General features: G+C 38.4%; 1 protein-coding gene across 5 annotated transcripts in view; it reads right to left on the bottom strand.

The window, feature by feature from the left end:
- LOC144658572 (uncharacterized) overlaps positions 1–18484 on the bottom strand; it is a 154108-nt gene that overhangs the window by 128664 nt on the left and 6960 nt on the right. For all 5 annotated transcript variants that reach the window (XM_078519041.1, XM_078519033.1, XM_078519019.1 and 2 more), the window contains 3 exons: positions 14591–14679; positions 11814–11936; positions 513–583 (listed from right to left, as the gene is read on the bottom strand). In XM_078519041.1, the coding sequence (XP_078375167.1) occupies positions 513–583; positions 11814–11936; positions 14591–14679 (283 nt within the window). The remainder of the gene's footprint in view (positions 1–512; positions 584–11813; positions 11937–14590; positions 14680–18484) is intronic.

Genomic DNA, 18484 nt, shown 5'->3' with positions numbered 1-18484 from the left:
CAAGAATAAAGTGCGACTTACTCGATACTGATCGAATTTCTGGGTTTACTGCCTTGGCTGCCCATCTCAGACATCTCACCGAAACTTCGGATTCTCCGATCACTGTCGAAAACTTCCGAAAGCACTAACCCGAGTTATCACGGAAAGTGACCCCCCAATCGGAAAAAACTGCATCACAACAATGTGTAGACTTTAAAGTCCACACAAAAACTGGCCCGTGTACAATTAAGTCAACACCCCTTTTTGAAGGTAACTGTTGTATTTAATAATTAAAGGGATTATGTTAAGTTGTTCTTCAAACTGCTAGGACATTTTTTTTTTAGAAAGAAGCGAAATTTGTACAGTTTGAGAGAGAAATTGTGGCAATTTGCCACAGAGACCCAGTTGCAGGTTAACGTTATTATGTTGTTGGAGGTCTATAACAAGGATTTTTCCACAAATTCATAGCTATACATGTATAAGAGAGACTACGCAGGAAATTGTGCACATCAAATTAAGTACACAAATCTTACCTTGTCTTTGCCATTTAGGGAGGCATTGCTGTTAAGAAGAAGTTCAACACACACTTTATGACCTTTCGCAGCTAATTAAAGAAACAAACAAATACCAGTATTTGGCATAGCAATAAAGGCAAAAACTGAATATATTTATTACTTAACTACAAAACAGAGAGTATTTTTAAATATTCAGACTGGTCAGTTACCTTATTTTGAATAAATGGAGATAGCTAATGAAAGCTTATCAAGAGCAATTATTGTGGCAATAGCTAGCCAATCAGAAAGTTGCTGAGGGCTGCAGATGAGTATGGCTGTTTTGTATTTGCGAAACCCTTCACTGCTTACCATATTTACTCAAATAAGCGCCGCCCCCGAATAAGCGCTGCATTTGTGACAAAAAAGTTCATAAGCGCCGCCCCCGAATAAGCGCTGAAGTCCCGATGCAGTGCTTATACGAAGAACTCTGTTTAAATAAAAACAGCACTATCTAAACAACTCTGAAACAAACTTGGCCATTTCTTTCCATCAAAAGCAATGTTTTGCAGTTCAAGGGGATTGTTTTACCGCTTGCCCATTAGTTTTCTATGCATCATTCTTGCAATACCTAGTTCTGTAAATGTTGTGAAGGCCGCGAACTTTGCCAGGGCAGCTAGCTAGTGCCACTTCTCTCTTCAGCAAGAGCAAATACTGACAATCAAAAGACGCTATTTTTAGTTACTGTAAAAAAATTGTGGCATCCAAATTTTAAATAAGAGCCACCCTCAAATAAGTGCTGCCCTCGAATAAGCATCACATTTGAGGTGTGAAAAATTAAATCGATAAATACGGTAATTGTCTCAAAAACCAAGTTTTTGAAACTGTTAGTCCTGTTTTTTTCTTTTGCTACTGGGATGCAAAACTTCCCTAAACATTTGAAGAATTAGAGATAACATGGCTTTTCTTATAATTCCACATATGGAATAACCATCTACATGTAATCAAAGATCTCTTCAAGATATCGACTTTTTTGCATGAAGTTAGTATGAGTAGAAGGTTTATCCTGGGCATTGTTGTTGGAACATATCATGGAAGAATTCAAATGTCTTTCAGTTCAAGCATTTTTTTATTTTCGCGGAGGAAATGCTGTATTTGTCAGTCGCGACGGTTGGGCGCTTTGCGACTCATATACTTTGGCTTGGTTAAAAATGGTAAACTTTGACGCTTGCCTTTAATCGAAATACTGGTAGTTGTTTTCTTTCGAGTTAGAAAGATTTCTACTCGGCTTAATGCAGGGTTCCCGATAAAGGTTACGCACGACAGAGTTACCTTTTGTCTTGCCACGCAATCTTAACCCCACATTGAGAAGTACATTTTCGTTTCAATTGGATATTACCAAAAGCCGCTTCTCCTCGCGTTATTCTTTACCTTAAGGCTACACATGCCATTTCTAACGACTACATTTCCAGTAAAACAGTTGCTGTTTTTTTTTTCTAATGGCGATGCATTAACTTCTGAACAGAAGCAAAAACTTTACTGTTTACTGCTTCCACCGGAAGTAATTTCACAACAGGCTACAAAGACACTTGTAAATATCACTTCACACCTGCATTGAATGTTGCAATTCTAAATTGTGCAACTCAGCAGAAATAATCAATTGTCACGAAATGAGTTCCCTTTGGTTAACTATTAGCAACGTTTTAGTGTGTGAAAGACTTGTACCAGTACAAATTTGCGTTGTTAATCGTTTTAGGTTAAATTAATATTAGCGCCTAAAGACTTGTACCAGTACAAATTGCGTTCTTAATCGTTTTAAACTTCGCTGCCTTCGAGCGCTGAACCCCTCACATTCTTAATTGGTGATGTCACGTAAGATGTGGGCTACTCACGTTTTTAATTGTTATATAACGTTTGTAAATTTGACAAGTCATGTTTTTTCTACAAGAACGGAAGTGCTGAAGCACAACTATAGAGTGACACTTTACAAGTCACGTGCTTTGATCACCCACAGCAGAAAGTATTCCCTTGAGAAATTAAAACAGTCCCTTGAGAGTTAACAAGAATGTGGTTCCAGATTACCCCACTTAACCGCTATTCTCCTCTTTTTGCTTGTAAACAAGCAAAAAAGTCAAAAAAAATAGAATACCAAAGAACGTCTCAAAATAAGGGACCGGGTGTTATTACCCCATAACTTTTATTTTATTGTTGTGAACAAACAGAGCATTACACATGTGGACATTATTTATCTTTATATTCTGGTGACATCAAATACGGCTGTGATTTAAAACTCTTGAAGGACGTTTACATGGAACAAAGTTGTCCAGAAATCTTATTGCCTTCGACGAAGGAGAGCACAAGCCTAATTTTGTTTTTGCGTCCTGTGTCTTTTAAGTTGGTATGCCTGTGTACTGTTATGCAGAATGAATCGAGCCGTAATGCGCGCGCAGATGTATGGACACCAGATTGGCCGCCCCAATTGATTTTTGCAGGGGCAAATCTCGGCCGGGAAACTGGTAGCCACAGATGGCCTCAATTTCATGCTAAACAAGATGGCGTCCCAAACGGAGCTTAGAAACATTGTTTTGCTTGAAAAAAGGGTTAAAAGCGTGTTGCCAAAATTATAATTTTGCCAAAAATGTCATGGAAAACATAAGAAGGTTGTCATCCAAGGTAGCAGAGTTGTTTTCAGCCACAGAACATCATAAAAAGAGTGGAAATTTAGTAAGTCGATGCGTAGTTTCATACGGAGTTCGTTCGTAGGTAAACCAGCGTATTTTCCTGCAATTATATGTTGCACAAAACTAAAAATTGTTAAAATTAAGTGCATCGAGAGTGGGTATAATACGGATCGAAATTGTTTCATCACTTCAATTTGTGATATATCGCTATTCCTAGAAACACTAGACGTTTTGACGGGGAAATTTTTGTGTGAATGTAATATGCGTGTAGTGGATTACTGTGTGAAAGTGAAATAAATAATTATTTTTGTGTACATAATATTTCATTTATTCTTTGTTCTTTTGGCTCGTCACATAATCTTTCTCACACTTTTCCTCCTCGCGTTTAGTGAGGTATAAGCATAGTAACTAACTTTGACATAGGTTGAACGCACTCCCCTAATCTCTGATTACTACTAGTCTGTTTGGTTTCTGAAAATGGGAGATGCAGTGGCCTAATGGTTATAGTCGGGGAGCTGAGGCTGAAAAAGACATTTTGGTTAATCCACACCACAGTAAAGGTTTCAATGAATGCGACACAATGAAGGCAAGGAATTGAGGTTAACAAAGAGAGCTGACTTGAACTGCATATTCTCTTTTAAAATAGTCTAAAAGCACAGATTTTAGTCTCTTTTCATACCAAGTTTTATTACAGCCTTCATTAAAGGTCAAATGAACAGAAATTTCAAAATGCCATTTTAATCAACCAAATGCTAAAACTATCCATTATCGAGTAAAATTAAGAAAACTTTTTGCTTTCCGAGCCTTAAAGCGTGAATAACAGCAAAAATACGAAGATTTCCAAAGGCTTCACTTTTTGAATGACTGCGCACTAAAATGGAAGGAATGGAACGAGTTTTTGACGTCATAATTGGTGTTTTTGAAGACGACTGCAGACCAATTCCACAGACCAAACCAACGGCAACTTCAACGACAACGTCTGGTAGAAAATGAATTCATATTTTACTTGAGAATCTCGCAACTTTCCTGACGTATTCTGCTTATTTATTGCTTTAAGAACTAGCTCCTGCTGAATATTCAAAGAGAGCATTTTACCCCAAAGAGAAAAACCGAATATTAGCCGTCGTGGCTGACGTTGTCCAAAATACACAGAATTTCGTCATTTCATCTTGTTGTTTTGCAGAGAACGGCTTTGAAGTGTACCAAGATTCAAAACGCATGTGCATAGTTAAAGCATGTGCAGATAATTCTGCTCATTAACGTAAAATGCTAATCAGAAGAACAAATTATAGAGATTCCTGATTTGTTTTCATACCAGCATGCATTCGTCTATAATTGTCTCACATGATTATGCAAAACGACAGCAAACAAAACTTTAAGCTATTTTTTTCACAGCTAAAAACTCATTTTTTAAAAATTAGCATATAATTTGTGTTCGTAGTGTTTCTAAGATAGATTTTTTTATTTTATTTAAGTTTTTAAGCGATTTCAATTACATCGGTTTTTTATAGGTATATATATATATATATGAATAATTTTTATAAGTACATTATTGTTGTAATACTATGATAACTATTTATGTAAAGCGCATTAGATCATATATGCATGGATTTTGCGCTATAGAAATAATAAAGTTATGTTATGTTATTTTTAAAAAAATGCACGTCTCAATCAACTGAACAACAATCAACAATCAACAATCAATCAACTGAAAGACGGCCGAACAGAACGAAATAACTGCTTGAAAAGTCACTAAACACATTTATTTAAATTCTAACGTGCGATCTGCAGAATCGGTCTGCGGTCGTCTTCAAAATCACCAATTACGACGTCACAAGTTTTTATAATTTTCCGACAATTTCCCGACAATTTTTCCGAGCGCTCTACGATTATGAAGGCCTAGAAAAAGCATTTTTCAACTTGCAATATCTCTGTGATGCAATGTCCAATTACTTTGAAACTTCGGGATATGTGTTTTTGGCTCTTAATAAACACATGGGCAAAATAAATCAAATTTTCTGTTCATTTGACCTTTAAGATTACTAAACTTGAGTCACATGACCATCTATATATGTAAAATTGACAAATCAAGAACATCTTGTTCAACTTTTTTACTAAAACAAGACATTTTCTTCATATCTTCATGTTTTTGGGAGCCCTCTTTCAACCACAATACATTCCTATGTCTAGATTTCCATCAACTGAAAACAAGGCTTCCCAAAGAATAAGCCAAATCGATATTTTGTTACCGGTACGCATTTAAATGTCAGAAAGAAAGCCAAAAAAAGTAACCAAGCAATTAGCATTCAGTATACAATGACCAAGAATTCTGAAATTTTTGAAGGCCCTTAGTCTGTAGATCCATATCGAGGCTCTCAACATCCAAAATATGGCGGTCTCCATGGCTGCAAGTATAGATTTTCTTTTCACAACTTAACTTCTCTCTTTCTTTATTGCTTTGAGGATCTTCCTAGTGTGTTTTTTTGTCCAGTGGAAAGCTTTTCGTGTTTCTTGCTTTTCAATGTTTTACAAAATAATACAAATTTCTGGTAAATCTTTTACGTGGGGATTTGTCCGAAGGAATACTTGTTGCTTGACTACATAGTTAGGCTTTCTTTTGTTGTGTGTTCACATTTTCAAAATGTAAATATTTTTTTTGATTTTATTTCTAGTGCTTTAGCTGCATCTTCAGTTGATCATGGGCAATTAATAATTATATCAATCGGCTTATTTTAAGTATTACTCACTTTTAGTTTACTTGGCTAGCAACAATCACACAGGAATACCAATCCTCCCATCAGAAAAGAAAAGAAGGCTGACATCATTTTCCAAATAAGTGATTTGTCAGGGCAATCAAAGTCTCTTCGAGATATCGACGTTTTTGCATGAAGTATGAGTCGAAGGTTTATCCTGTGCATTGTTCTTCGAACTTATTATTACAGTTTCTTTGTAGTTTAGGGACCGTTCATTTTTTATGGGGTAGGCGGGGGGGGGGGCTGGTGGGATTTGATAGATAGTCACTGTTATATATAATGGCCCCCCCCTTCTTCATCAAAATTTTTTGCCTGGGCCCCCCCTCGAAATCAATTTTTTTTCGATGACCCCCCCCCCCAAAAAAAAAAAAACAATAATCGAGTGAAATTAAAATATATCGAGCCTTGTGAATAAAGAATTCATCAGTATACAAAAAACACATCCCAAATAGCTGGCATTGCCTCAACTGTTTATTGTGGATGTCGTCTGTTAGTATGGGTTGTCTGCACTTGTAACCAATAAGGTGTTGGGTTGAGTTAATGGCATTTGGTACATAACAAAGTAGGGGAGTTCGGGGGCATGCTCCCCCGGGAAAAATTGAATTTTGAGAACCTCAGGAATGTTATTTTGGGCATTCTGGCAATTTTTTTTACTCTTACAGAAGCCTCTTTACAACACTTAAAAGTACAATTATATTTAGTGACCCCCCTACAGACCATATTTTTTTGGCTGCCCCCCCCCCCTTTAAAGCCAAATTTTTTCGGATAGCCACCCCTCAAACCCCACCAGCCCCCCCTATCTCATAAAAAATGAACCGTCCCTTAGTTTAACAATTTCCTATCTTTGCGGAGGAAATGCAGCCATATAATTTTGTCAAAAATGGCTCGTCCGCGCCGGGTATTTATACACAAATTCCTTAACATTACACAAATAAACAGTGCAAATTTCACCGAGATCTGACAATTCTATACTTTATAATTGCAAGGACCTTTCGAGGCAGTCGATTACGGCAGCGAAATTAGCAAATGAAACAGCAAAATATGCGTTCCACGCTTTGTTTTTGCGATGCCATATTTGAATTGTTATAGGTAGACCGCTGTTCAATGTGTTCAAGGCCGTATCGTTACGATTGCTCCACGAAAAAGCACGAAAAAAAAAACGGATATTTCCGACTACTGTCAGAGAAAACATTGCGCATACAATTGCGACGTAAGCCAAATACCATAAGAGTTGCTTTGCTTCATATGTAAGCAAATCAAATCTCAAGAAAAAGATGGAGAGTCACCATATGACGAAGCATTTCAAGAGTTACTTGTGAGCATCAGCAATGGTATAGTTAGAGGCTGAGCGTATGACATATGGTTTCTCTTCTGTCAATGTACAAGGGCTTGTTAGCAAATAAAGTAATCAATGCAAGCAGCTACACTAAGCAGCATCTGAGAAAAAGATTGCAGAGTTGTTTACCACAAGTATCATGTTTCATCAGACATCCAACAAAAGCAAACCAGAGCTGGTCTATTCTAGTCAGATATCCGTGCAAGATGTTATTAACGCTGCTGTCACAAGACGACCACACCAGAAGCAGCAGGTGCCATGGATAAAACAGCAGATTTTCCACATGACCAAAATCATCAAGAATGAGCAGACCTCTCAACCACAAAGAACGAGAATCTGGAGATCGAGGTCAAAAAATTGGGAGCTTTCGTATCGGGAGATTGATCAACTGACGAACAAAAAAACTAGACCAGGTCCTAGTCAAGACACAGTGTTTGTTTCCCATGTGAAGTACTTTACAAACTAACGTTATTTTCCGGCTTGCGTCTTCTATACATGACCATGGATTGTGTGTCTCGGCGAACAACTATGAAACACCTAACTGACTAAGGATTTACACAAAAATGCTGCAAGACAATCGCCTTAGTAAGGCAAAATGACATTATACATGGAATATATAGGTTACAGCTTGTGACTCTGTTTATCGTGATATTTTTGTGTTTCATCGTGAGACCATGAGATTGGACTACAAATGGTGAGTTTCACGGCAAAATCGTGAGACTTGAGAGGTCTGAATGAGATAAAGCTAGCGTGCAAAAGAATCTCCATACGGCTGGCCACTGAGTATCAATGATATCAATCTTGAGTCTGCTAAGAGTATAGTACCACAAAGTTTGTACCTTCTTTTGCACTTCATTGCCTGTGACAGTGATGTCTATGAAGAGCCTGATCCGTCCATTCCTTGCAGAAACATGGCAGATGAGAGAAGTGTTTTAAGCATTGCCCAAGATGTTATTCATAGTGCATCAAATGCTTGAGTGAAAGTGCTCAAACATGTCTGCCTTGCAATGACTGTGCATCATTTAATGACCTTGAAACTTTTGATCATGTTGCTTAACTGAAAATAACATTGCCATCTGGAATGATGATCAAGTTGTTTTCACAAGATAATGATTCCTTAGCTAACATTGCCACAGGTGTGGTTATAACATTCGTGTAAATAATTTGTTGAAAAAAGTGCTTAACTGTTCTTGATAAACAGAGAGATGTTTTGGGAAAACCCCTTCATCAGTCTCAAATGAGCCGCCTTGATAAAATGTATGTTATAGTTGCGTGCACAAGTGCGTGGATGCGCTTAAATATATATGTTGCGCACTTAAGCCTCAGCAAAAGGAAAAAAATATTAAATGTAAAGTCAAAGTTAAAGCCACTAGGGGATAGTGTTTTCAGCTGGAAGATCAGCCGTTTCTCTTCGCGATGATTCACTTTCCTTACCACAGACACTCTCATGTCTTGGATGTTACTGTGGTTGGGAAGGTTAAGTGTTCGGCTATGGGGAAGCCACCCCCTTGGTACACCCTCCACTGAATGCAGCCACCCTCCACTGAATGCAGGTGTTCACCAAAACGGTAAGAAAGCCTGCAACCAGTTTCGCCAATGTACACCTTGTGTACACACGATAACATAGACTATGCTGGCCTCAGTGCAGTTGAACCGTCCCTTGAGGTGAACACCCCCGTCAGCTGAGGTGACCGTTGCTGTCCTTCTCCTGAAGTCACAAGTGTGGCATAGAGGTCTGTGTCAAGCAAATGTTCCTGGTGGTTCGCTTGAGCATGAACAGTGCCAGACAAGAAGAAAGTGCTGTGGACCAGGATGTCCTCGGAGACTCGTATCCCGTCGATAGACACACAAAGGTTTGGAGTTGAATATTTCCTTTGTGGTGGGGTCATCATTCAGGATACGGAAGTTCTTGAGAAAATGTTTTTGACTTCCTGGTTCTTTGGGTGGTAAGTCAGGACTAGGGGCACTTTCTCTTAGAAGTGGTCGGTCTTGTTGCTTTGTTCTGAATTTCTCAATGCTCTTTTGCGGTTGATCTCCTGGGTTCATCTTTGGCTGGTGGTTATTACACTATGAGGATATCCTCTCTTTTGAAATTATAATGTCATTTCTTTGGACTTGACCACAAAGTCAAGTCCAAGTCAGTCTTTTGAAAGTCATTCTTTCAAAAGGTTCAGATGGTTTGAACATGGAATCAAGTCAAGTCTATCGATAGTGACCCTCACCGATACACACGCAGGGTCAAAGAGGCTATCCAAATAAGAATTCATTCTAATAACATCAATAGAGACAGCGGAATTGAAATTCCTGAAGCATGGATACCTACGATCAGAAAGCATAACAGCAGTTCGACTACAAAGCGGACCTTTGAGAGAACATCATCTGTTAGTCGGAATAATAATATTAATGAGGATCAAAATGCACCAATCACAGCAAACCAACATGCAGAAATAGCAAATGAATGCATAAACAATCGACCTCATCACCTGATGAAGACTAGGAGTATTGCAGTCAAAACGTCGCGATCAACATCTCAAAGTGATTATATCATGAGACAAACGAATTAATGTTCATTCCTAAAGTCAACCAACAGTATGACACTTTTTGACAGAGTTGTTGTGCAATCTGGGTCAAGAGAAACCAGTTGCCACTGACATCAACAAGAAATTAGTGATTGCAGGGGGTCTAAATGACAGCAAAGAAGTATGGTCCATTGAAAGAGGCCACTGGAAAACAAGAATGCTGTACAAGATGGAGTGAGAATTATCATTCAGACACCTGCCACCAATGTTTCAGTTCTTTGCACTAGCCTAGAGCTTTCAAGAAATGGGTTGTGAGGAGCTGTGGTTTCAAGTCAAAGATAAACTTTGATACATCCCAGTCCGTGACATATCCCGAGCACTGAGTTCCAAGCTGTCTAAAGCTCTCCCTGGCTTTCGTGCTGTAACTGGTTGCGATTCCAACAGTTCACTTGTAGGAATCGGGAAGAAAAAGGGGTGGGATGCACTCTCACTTTCCCAGGTGCATCCAGAGGGCCTTTCCTTGTTAGGAGAACAGAGTGACCTAGCCCAAGATGTCACAACAAGGTGCACTGCCTTTATCTGCAGTTTGTATCCATTGCCAAAGAAAACCCCGACATCAGTAGATGAGCTATGATATCTGATGTTCTGTCAGAGGAAACAGAAAAGTGAGCTTCCACCACCAACCCCTGACAGCCTGACTCTTCATTTGAAAGGAGCAAATTATCAAGCTTTTGTTTGGAGAAATTCACTTGTTGCTATGCTGAATCTTGAGTTGCCTTCTCCAGAGAACCACAGATGGCCATTAGAAGATGAGGCCTTAAAACCTGTTTTAATGAATGAAGATCCAGCACCAAGAAGCATTCTGGAGTTGATCACATGCAACTGCAAGAAGTCTGAATCAAGAAGCCGTTGTTCTTGTAACATGAATGGGTTGTCTTGCACAGAGGCCTGTTTCTGCATGGCAGACGTTGCGTTTTGCAGAGTTGCCTTCTCCAGAGCACCACCGATGGGCATTAGAAGATGAGGCCTTAAAACCCATTTTTAATTAATGAATGAAGATCCAGCACCAAGAAGCATTCTGGAGTTGACCACATGCAATTGCAAGAAGTCTGAATGAAGAAGCCGTTGTTCTTGTAACATGAATGGGTTGTCTTGCACAGAGGCCTGTTTTTGCATGGCAGACATTGAGTTTTGCAGAAATCCCCACAGAGTAATACTAATGTCTGGTGAATTAAGTGACTGGGAAGACTCAGATTCAGAATGAAATGTCAATGTGTCATTGATCACTTTTGAGTAAATTTCAATTCGAAAAATCTCGATATTCACCATTTTAACTGATAACGTTTGTTAGTAGTCTTCGGAATGCTAATTGCCCAGTTACTTTATTTTTGGCTTTCTTTCTGACATTTAAACGCATAACAAATATCAATTTGGCTTATTAGACTTCGGGTAGCCTCCTTTTATCATGTTGATTTTTTTTTTTTTTTTTTTTGGCTTATTCTTTGGGACGCCTTGTTTTCAGTTGATGGAAATCTAGCCGTAGGAATGTGTTGTGGTTGTAAGAAGGCTCTCCAACACATGAAGATAATATGAAGAAAATGTCTTGTTTTAATAACAAAGTTAAACAAGATGTTCTTAAATTATTTTTTGCAATCAAATGTTTCACCATAATTGGATTTGAAACCTTTACTGTGGTGTGGGTTGAACAAAACATCTTTCTTCCTGCCTTAGCTCCTCGACTATTAGGGTGCTGGACTCCGGATCGAGACTCTGGGTTCGAGCCCTGGCTGAGGCCACTGTGTTGTGTTCTCGGGCGGGAGAAATAATGCTCAGTTGAGGGGGGGGGGTATCCTGCAATGGACTAGTAGCATCCCATACATGGGGGAGTAGAAATATTTGTGGCTGCTTAGTGCTACAGAAACTGAGACAAGCTCCAGCAGTATAGGCCACATGGCTCAAGGCTTACCCTAGATTTCCGAAGATTGACAGCCAGACCTTTCTTAGCAACAAAATGGTAGTTAGCCCCCCATAAGGTAAAAAGCAGTGGAACATGCCTGCATGGTGAAGTGCTGTCATTTTTCTGCCATCCTGAGATCCAACATGAACTTTGTGTTGTAAGATTCTCTTTATACATTCTGTGTTCCCTGATTGTGCTGCCACATGAAGAGGACTACAACCTGAAATTTAAAAGGTTGGCGTTAGGATGGGTTTGATACATGTATGTCATGTAATACCAACCTATAGTTATCCAAAGTGTTTACATTAGCTGGCAACAGAGGAATAAATGGAAGGTGTCAGGGATAAGACATCACCTAAGATCCTCAGAATTGGAGGGTCAGTGAACTATAATTTATATCCTGGGATATAAATTATAGTTCACCCTGCTTGTGATTGGCTGTGTAGAATTTGTCTTTGTGCCTGCCTTTGGTTATCATGCAGTTCAGATCTCTTGTTCAGGAGAGTAGACCTGTCAGCAGATAGTATGCAGAGCTTCTCTGTCAAACTTCAAAATTGCTTGCGTGCCAATGGACCTCTTGATCGAAGAATCAGTTTTATTGTCTTATAACGGCACAGTCTGACGATCACTTCTTGTGTGAAACCTGAGTAACTGTCAACTAACAATTTCTATCTTTTAAATTAGTATTTCGCTCTGCATGTTTTTGTATAGAGCACTCCTACGACTGTGAGAAGCCATTTACATGTACCCAAGGTTGGAAATAAGGGAAAACAGATTGATGGGCGATTTTTTGTGAAGATGCATGATAAAGATTTGACCACTTTAAGGTGGCCCGCGGGTATTTTCGGGAGTGAAGGTGCTATTTTTTAAATCGATTTTTGGGCATGGAAACTTTAACCGATTTCTCTGAAAAAACAAATGTTTAAATTTTATAAAGCTTTAAAATTTGGAACAAACAAAAACAATGAACACGAAATATTAGCACTTTTAAATTAATCTATTTTTTAATAAAAACGCGAATATTTTCTAAACAAGAAGATAGATTTTTTTCTTATTGCTGTAAATAAGTTCAAATTATCCAAGAATTCATGTGAGCAAGTTTCAACAAAATCGGCTGGGTAGAAATTGCTGTACAGTTGACTGTTAGATTTTAGCTTACTAGTGGTAACCACAGGTTAGAAAGTGCGGGCCTGCACTTAGACAAGGTCTGGTGGCTGCCGATTTATAACGCTGAACAGGGGACTGAGATCAATGGCGACATATTCTGAGTGTCCGGGCGCGGTGCGGTGAATTTAGAAGTGATTTTTCTAGTCGGTTGCTTGTTCAGTGTTATAACGATTCGACTGGTCCGCTTTCCGTGGTTTTCTGTGATCATCACAGCAAATGTTCTCAGCAACACTGGTCGCGAGGTTTCGTGCAGCTGTTTTTTCTCTTGGAGACAATTTTTCTCTCCGGTGTTACGACCTTCGTGATTAACACATTCGCTTCCGTCGTGCTTAGTGGAAGAAAAAATTTTCAACTTCTGGTTCGGTCGGTTTATAAACGTGGCGCGCACGCGTAAAACGCAATCCACTGGTCACTGTCAAGATTAGGGTTGCGGGCCTCTCTTGGGCCCGCAAAAAATATTATGCTTGTGTATTTTTACCAGTTATTACAACAACCCTTGTGTGATGTTTAGATTGCATTGATTTTTTGAAAGCTTAATACCAGCTACAACAATGCTGAAAATTCTGGAAAGATCAGAAACTCCTAGTAAAAGTTATAAGCAAATAAAACAGAAGATGTTTACGATGCGTGAAATTTATTTTTTAAAATATTCATTGTTTTTCGAACCAAAAAACCTACCGATTTTTTTTCTTTTATTTTTAAGTATGAGAAAATCTAGCATGTACACAAACGGCCTTATCTAGTTTTGTGTGTGTAGTCTCGATTTAAAAAATAGCATCTCCGCTCCTGGAAATACCCGCGGGCCACCTTAATATAATTATAGTTTAAAATTTATTACATTTTATTTAATTTTTGGCCTTGGTCAGCAATTACCGATCACCGCCATTATTTCCAACCCTGTGTACTGGTAAATATCTTTGTTCATATCAGTCCATACCTTATTACATAAAAATTTCGCGACACTTTAATTTTGCGAATTTCGCAATTCTAAAAAAATCGCGAAATTAAAGTGACGCAAACAATAAGTGTCGCGAACATAACATGGCGCAAAAATTAAGTGACTCACTTTATATCAACAAAAAAAATTAAGTTTAGTACCCTGAAGGAAGGATTTTCAGTGTAAATGGATGTTGTCGTCAATTGACTCAAGATCAATAACTCATGCACGTACAAACATGACCTACAGGTGTACTTGTAGACATTGTGAGAACTGCTCTGTTGTTGCTATTGCCAAGAATAAGACCCGCTCTTGCGTTTTTGTTAATTTTGACGTTGTTGTTCCCTCGATGAAGTCGTTTTATTTAATTCAAGGGTATGTTAAATAATATTGCTAAAGAAATGTCAATTGTGTCTTACTCAAAAACGCGAATGTAAAGTGATTAAAAATACAAAGTTTTCGCAAAATCGCGAAATTTAAGTGTCGCGAAATATGCCCACTTTAAAATCGCGAAATTAATGTGTCGCGAAAATTTTATGTAATAAGGTACATATATTAAATTATTACTTTTTGTCTATGTATTATTATTTAAAATTATCATTTTTGGTCTGAGGGTTTGCATGATTTAAAAATTATTGGGTTAATAGAGCTGAGGGACAGGGAGGGCCAATACAAACCTGTTGAACTGCCCATTTTTACCCTGATGAAGTTTGCTGAAAGCAAACTTAAGTATAGTAAAATGTAGCTGGAAAAACAGTTCATATACTTACCTGACTTGTTAACAAATGACAGGTCAGGCTGTTCTTCCAACAACACTTCTAAACACTCAATATTTCCCAGCTGACAGACTGTGTGAAGACTATGAGAATAATCAGAGAAAGCAATGTATGTTAATTTGCCCCCCTTTATTAAGGTAGCTCTATATAGTAAACGTACTTTGTCATTGTAATTACATTAAATTTTGCATGAGCTTACTTCTGGGGCGTGTTTAAAACACGAAATGGCGAAATGGCGAAATGATACTAAAGATAAAATCCAAAGTTATACAATATCACCATTCTACTGGAATCTTCATATGTTGCTAAATTTATTCTTGTAGATAAGTCCCAAAAAATGAAAGAAACTGCAATCACAAATTCTCCGTCACAGCATACTAACTATGGTCACGGAGACCCGTCACGAACCTATGAGTAATTTGGATTCCAGTCTCTGTTAACAGGGCGCTGTTTGATACGCCTAGGACATTCATGATCGAAATGTCTGCGTTTCTTTTGAACATTGGAAGAAAATGATTTCTTTTTCTCTTGTTTTTACCACCGAGCAGCGGCTATGAAGTTAGGCTAAATTGAGCTCCAACATTCACATGAAATAGATTATCGAAACCGAACCTACTTCGCAATGACGTTTATACACAAATATACAAGTGGTAGACGTACTTTGCACAGAAACGGAGTGACGTTTATACCTGGCACGAAATTGGATAGAAAATTTTGGTGGAGTTTTTTCTGTATCTCGACTAGCTCGACTGCCTTTACATTAAAGTTTTTCTGTACGTTATTAGTCCTCTTTTAGTAACATTCCGGTTGATCTGTAAGTACTTAACTATACTCGATTCACTCCCAATCACAATAAAGTCTATTAGACCATCAAAACTCTTCTCATTATCTTGATTGAACCTACCACATGATAATAGGTTTTCTCAACTCTACGCAACTACTAACATCACATCTTTACTCTTATCATCTCGAGTAAACTTTCTACTCTTATCGTCTCAAGTCAAATATACCACATAACAACTTTTCTCAACTCGACTCAACTCTACTACACCATTACAACCTTTTTCAACTCGACGCAATACGTGAATACCCAACTGTTGTACCCTACTCAGCTAGACACCACTTGAATCTGCTTTACTATCATGCACTTTACTCCCGCATCTACGTACATGTACGCTACTTGACTGAACTCATCTCTACTAGATTACACTCTGTTCTACTCTACTCTACTAATAATATTCTAGTCGTCTCTACTTTACGATTCTCGATTGAACTGGTCTCTACTCTCAACACTTCTTTATTCGTCTCCGCCACGCTACTGTACGTTTATATAAGCTTATCTGACTGTTCTCGTCTCTATTCCACTCGACTCAACTGTACTGTACTCTTCTTTGCTCTACTCTACTATACTTGATTCGAGTCTACTATACTATTACGCTACTCTACTCCACTCTACTCTAGTATAATATACTTTATTCGAGTCTACACTTCTGGACGCTTCTCTACTCGACTCAACTCTACTCTGCTATATTTGAGTCGAGTTTACTCTACTGTAGGCTACTCGACTCAACTAAACTCGACTCGACTCTACTGGACTCGACTGACTTGAATCACCTCTACTCGACTCGACTCGACTCGACTCTGTACTCTACTTGACTTGACTCAACTCTACTCCACTTGACTCAACTCTACCCTTCTCCACTCTACTCTTCTCGACTGTACTCTACTCGACTCGACTACAGTCCTACGTTTTCATTCTAAACTTTACGATTTACAGCCCTATGTTTTAATTCTCAACTCTAAACTTCTAGGGCCCTACGTTTTCATTCCAAACTTTACGCTTTTCCGGCTCTACCTTTTCATTCTAAACTTAACGCTTTTACGGCCCTGCGTTTTCATTCTTAACTGTACATTTCTACGGCTCTACGTTTTTATTCTAAACCTAACGCTTGTACGGCCCTACGTTTTCATTCTAAACTGTACATTTCTACGGCTCTACGTTTTTATTCTAAACTTAAAGCTTTTACGGCCCTGCGTTTTCATTCTTAACTGTACATTTCTACGGCTCTACATTTTTTATTCTAAATTTTACGCTTTTACGGCTCTACCTTTTCATTCTAAACTGTACATTTCTACGGCCCTTCGTTTTCATTCTTAACTGTACACTTCTACGGCTCTACGTTTTTATTCTATTCTAAACTGTACATTTCTAAGGCCCTACGTTTTCATTCTTAACTTTACGCTTTTACGGCTCTACGTTTTCATTCTTTCCACTGACGCGTAAATTTTTACGCCCGTTTATGTGCGTAAAAAAAAATTAAAGAAAATGTATAAATGACTTGCGTAAACCTTCACGCAAGTCGTTCATACATTGTCTCTAAATATTTTCACGCACGTAAACGCATGTAAAAAATTACGGGTCAGTTGAAATCCAGCATTAACTGTACACTTCTAAGGCCCTACGTTTTCATTCTTAACAGTACACTTCTAAGGCTCTACGTTTTTATTCTAAACTTTACACTTCTAAAGCCCTAAGTTTTCATTCTAAACTTTACACTTTTACGGCTCTACTTTTTCATTCTTAACTTTACACTTCTACGGCCCTACGTTTTCATTCTTAACTGTACACTTCCACGGCCCTACGTTTTCATTCTAAACTTAACACTTCTAAAGCCCTAAGTTTTCATTCTAAACTTTACACTTCTAAGGCTCTACGTTTTCATTTTAAACTTTACGCTTTTACGGCTCTACTTTTTCATTCTAAACTTTACACTTCTACGGCTCTACTTTTTCATTTTTAACTTTACACTTCTACGGCCCTACGTTTTCATTCTAAACTTTACGCTTTTACGGCCCTACGTTTTCATTCTAAACTTTAAGCTTTTATGGCTCTACGTTTTTATTCTAAACTTTACGCTTTTACAGCTGTTTTTCATTCTAAACTTTACACTTCTGAAGCCGTACGTTTTCATTCTAAACTTTACGCTTTTACGGCTCTACTTTTTCATTTTAAACTTTAAGCCTTTACGGCTCTACGTTTTCATTCTAAACTTGACACTTCTACGGGTCTACGTTTTCATTCTAAACTTAACACTTCTACGGGTCTACGTTTTCATTCTAGACTTGACACTTCTACGGCTCTACGTTTTCATTCTTAACTTGACACTTCTACGGGTCTACGTTTTCATTCTAAACTTAACACTTCTACGGGTCTACGTTTTCATTTTAAACTTTACACTTCTGCGGCCCTACGTTTTCATTCTAAACTTTACACTTCTTACGGCTCTACTTTTTCATTTTAAACTTTAACCTTTTACAGCTCTACGTTTTCATTCTAAACTTGACACTTCTACGGGTCTACGTTTTCATTCTAAACTTGACACGTCTATGGGTCTACGTTTTCATTCTAAACTTGACACTTCTACGGCTCTACGTTTTCATTCTTAACTCTACACTTCTACGGCCCTACGTTTTAATTCTTAACTTTACACTGTACACTTCTACGGCCCTACGCCGGTTTTCCTTCTAAACTTAACGCTTTTACGGCCCTACGAGTCGTATCGAGTCGAGTGGATTCGAGATGGAGTAGAGTAGAGTGGTGTAGAGTACAGTAGTATAGAGTAGTGTCGAGTAGAGTAGAGTCGAGAAGAGTAGCGTATAGTAGAGTGGAGTAGAGTAGAGTAGAGTAGAGGTGGAGTAGAGTAGAGTGGTGTAGAGTACAGTAGTATAACGTAGAGTGGAGTAGAGTCGAGTCCAGCCCAGTCCAGTGGAGGTGGAGTCGAGTCCAGTCGAGTTGTGTCGAGTCGAGGTGGAGTAGAGTAGAGTGGTGTAGAGTACAGTGATCCTACAGTTGTATAGAGTAGAGTAGAGTAGAGGTGAAGTAGAGTA

The sequence above is a fragment of the Oculina patagonica genome, chromosome 1 (genome assembly GCF_052425735.1).
Source record: "Oculina patagonica isolate OP01 chromosome 1, crgOcupat, whole genome shotgun sequence".
NCBI classification, from domain to species: Eukaryota; Metazoa; Cnidaria; class Anthozoa; order Scleractinia; family Oculinidae; genus Oculina; species Oculina patagonica.
Note: the sequence above shows the minus strand (reverse complement) of the source record. Positions and strands in the feature narration are given on the sequence as shown.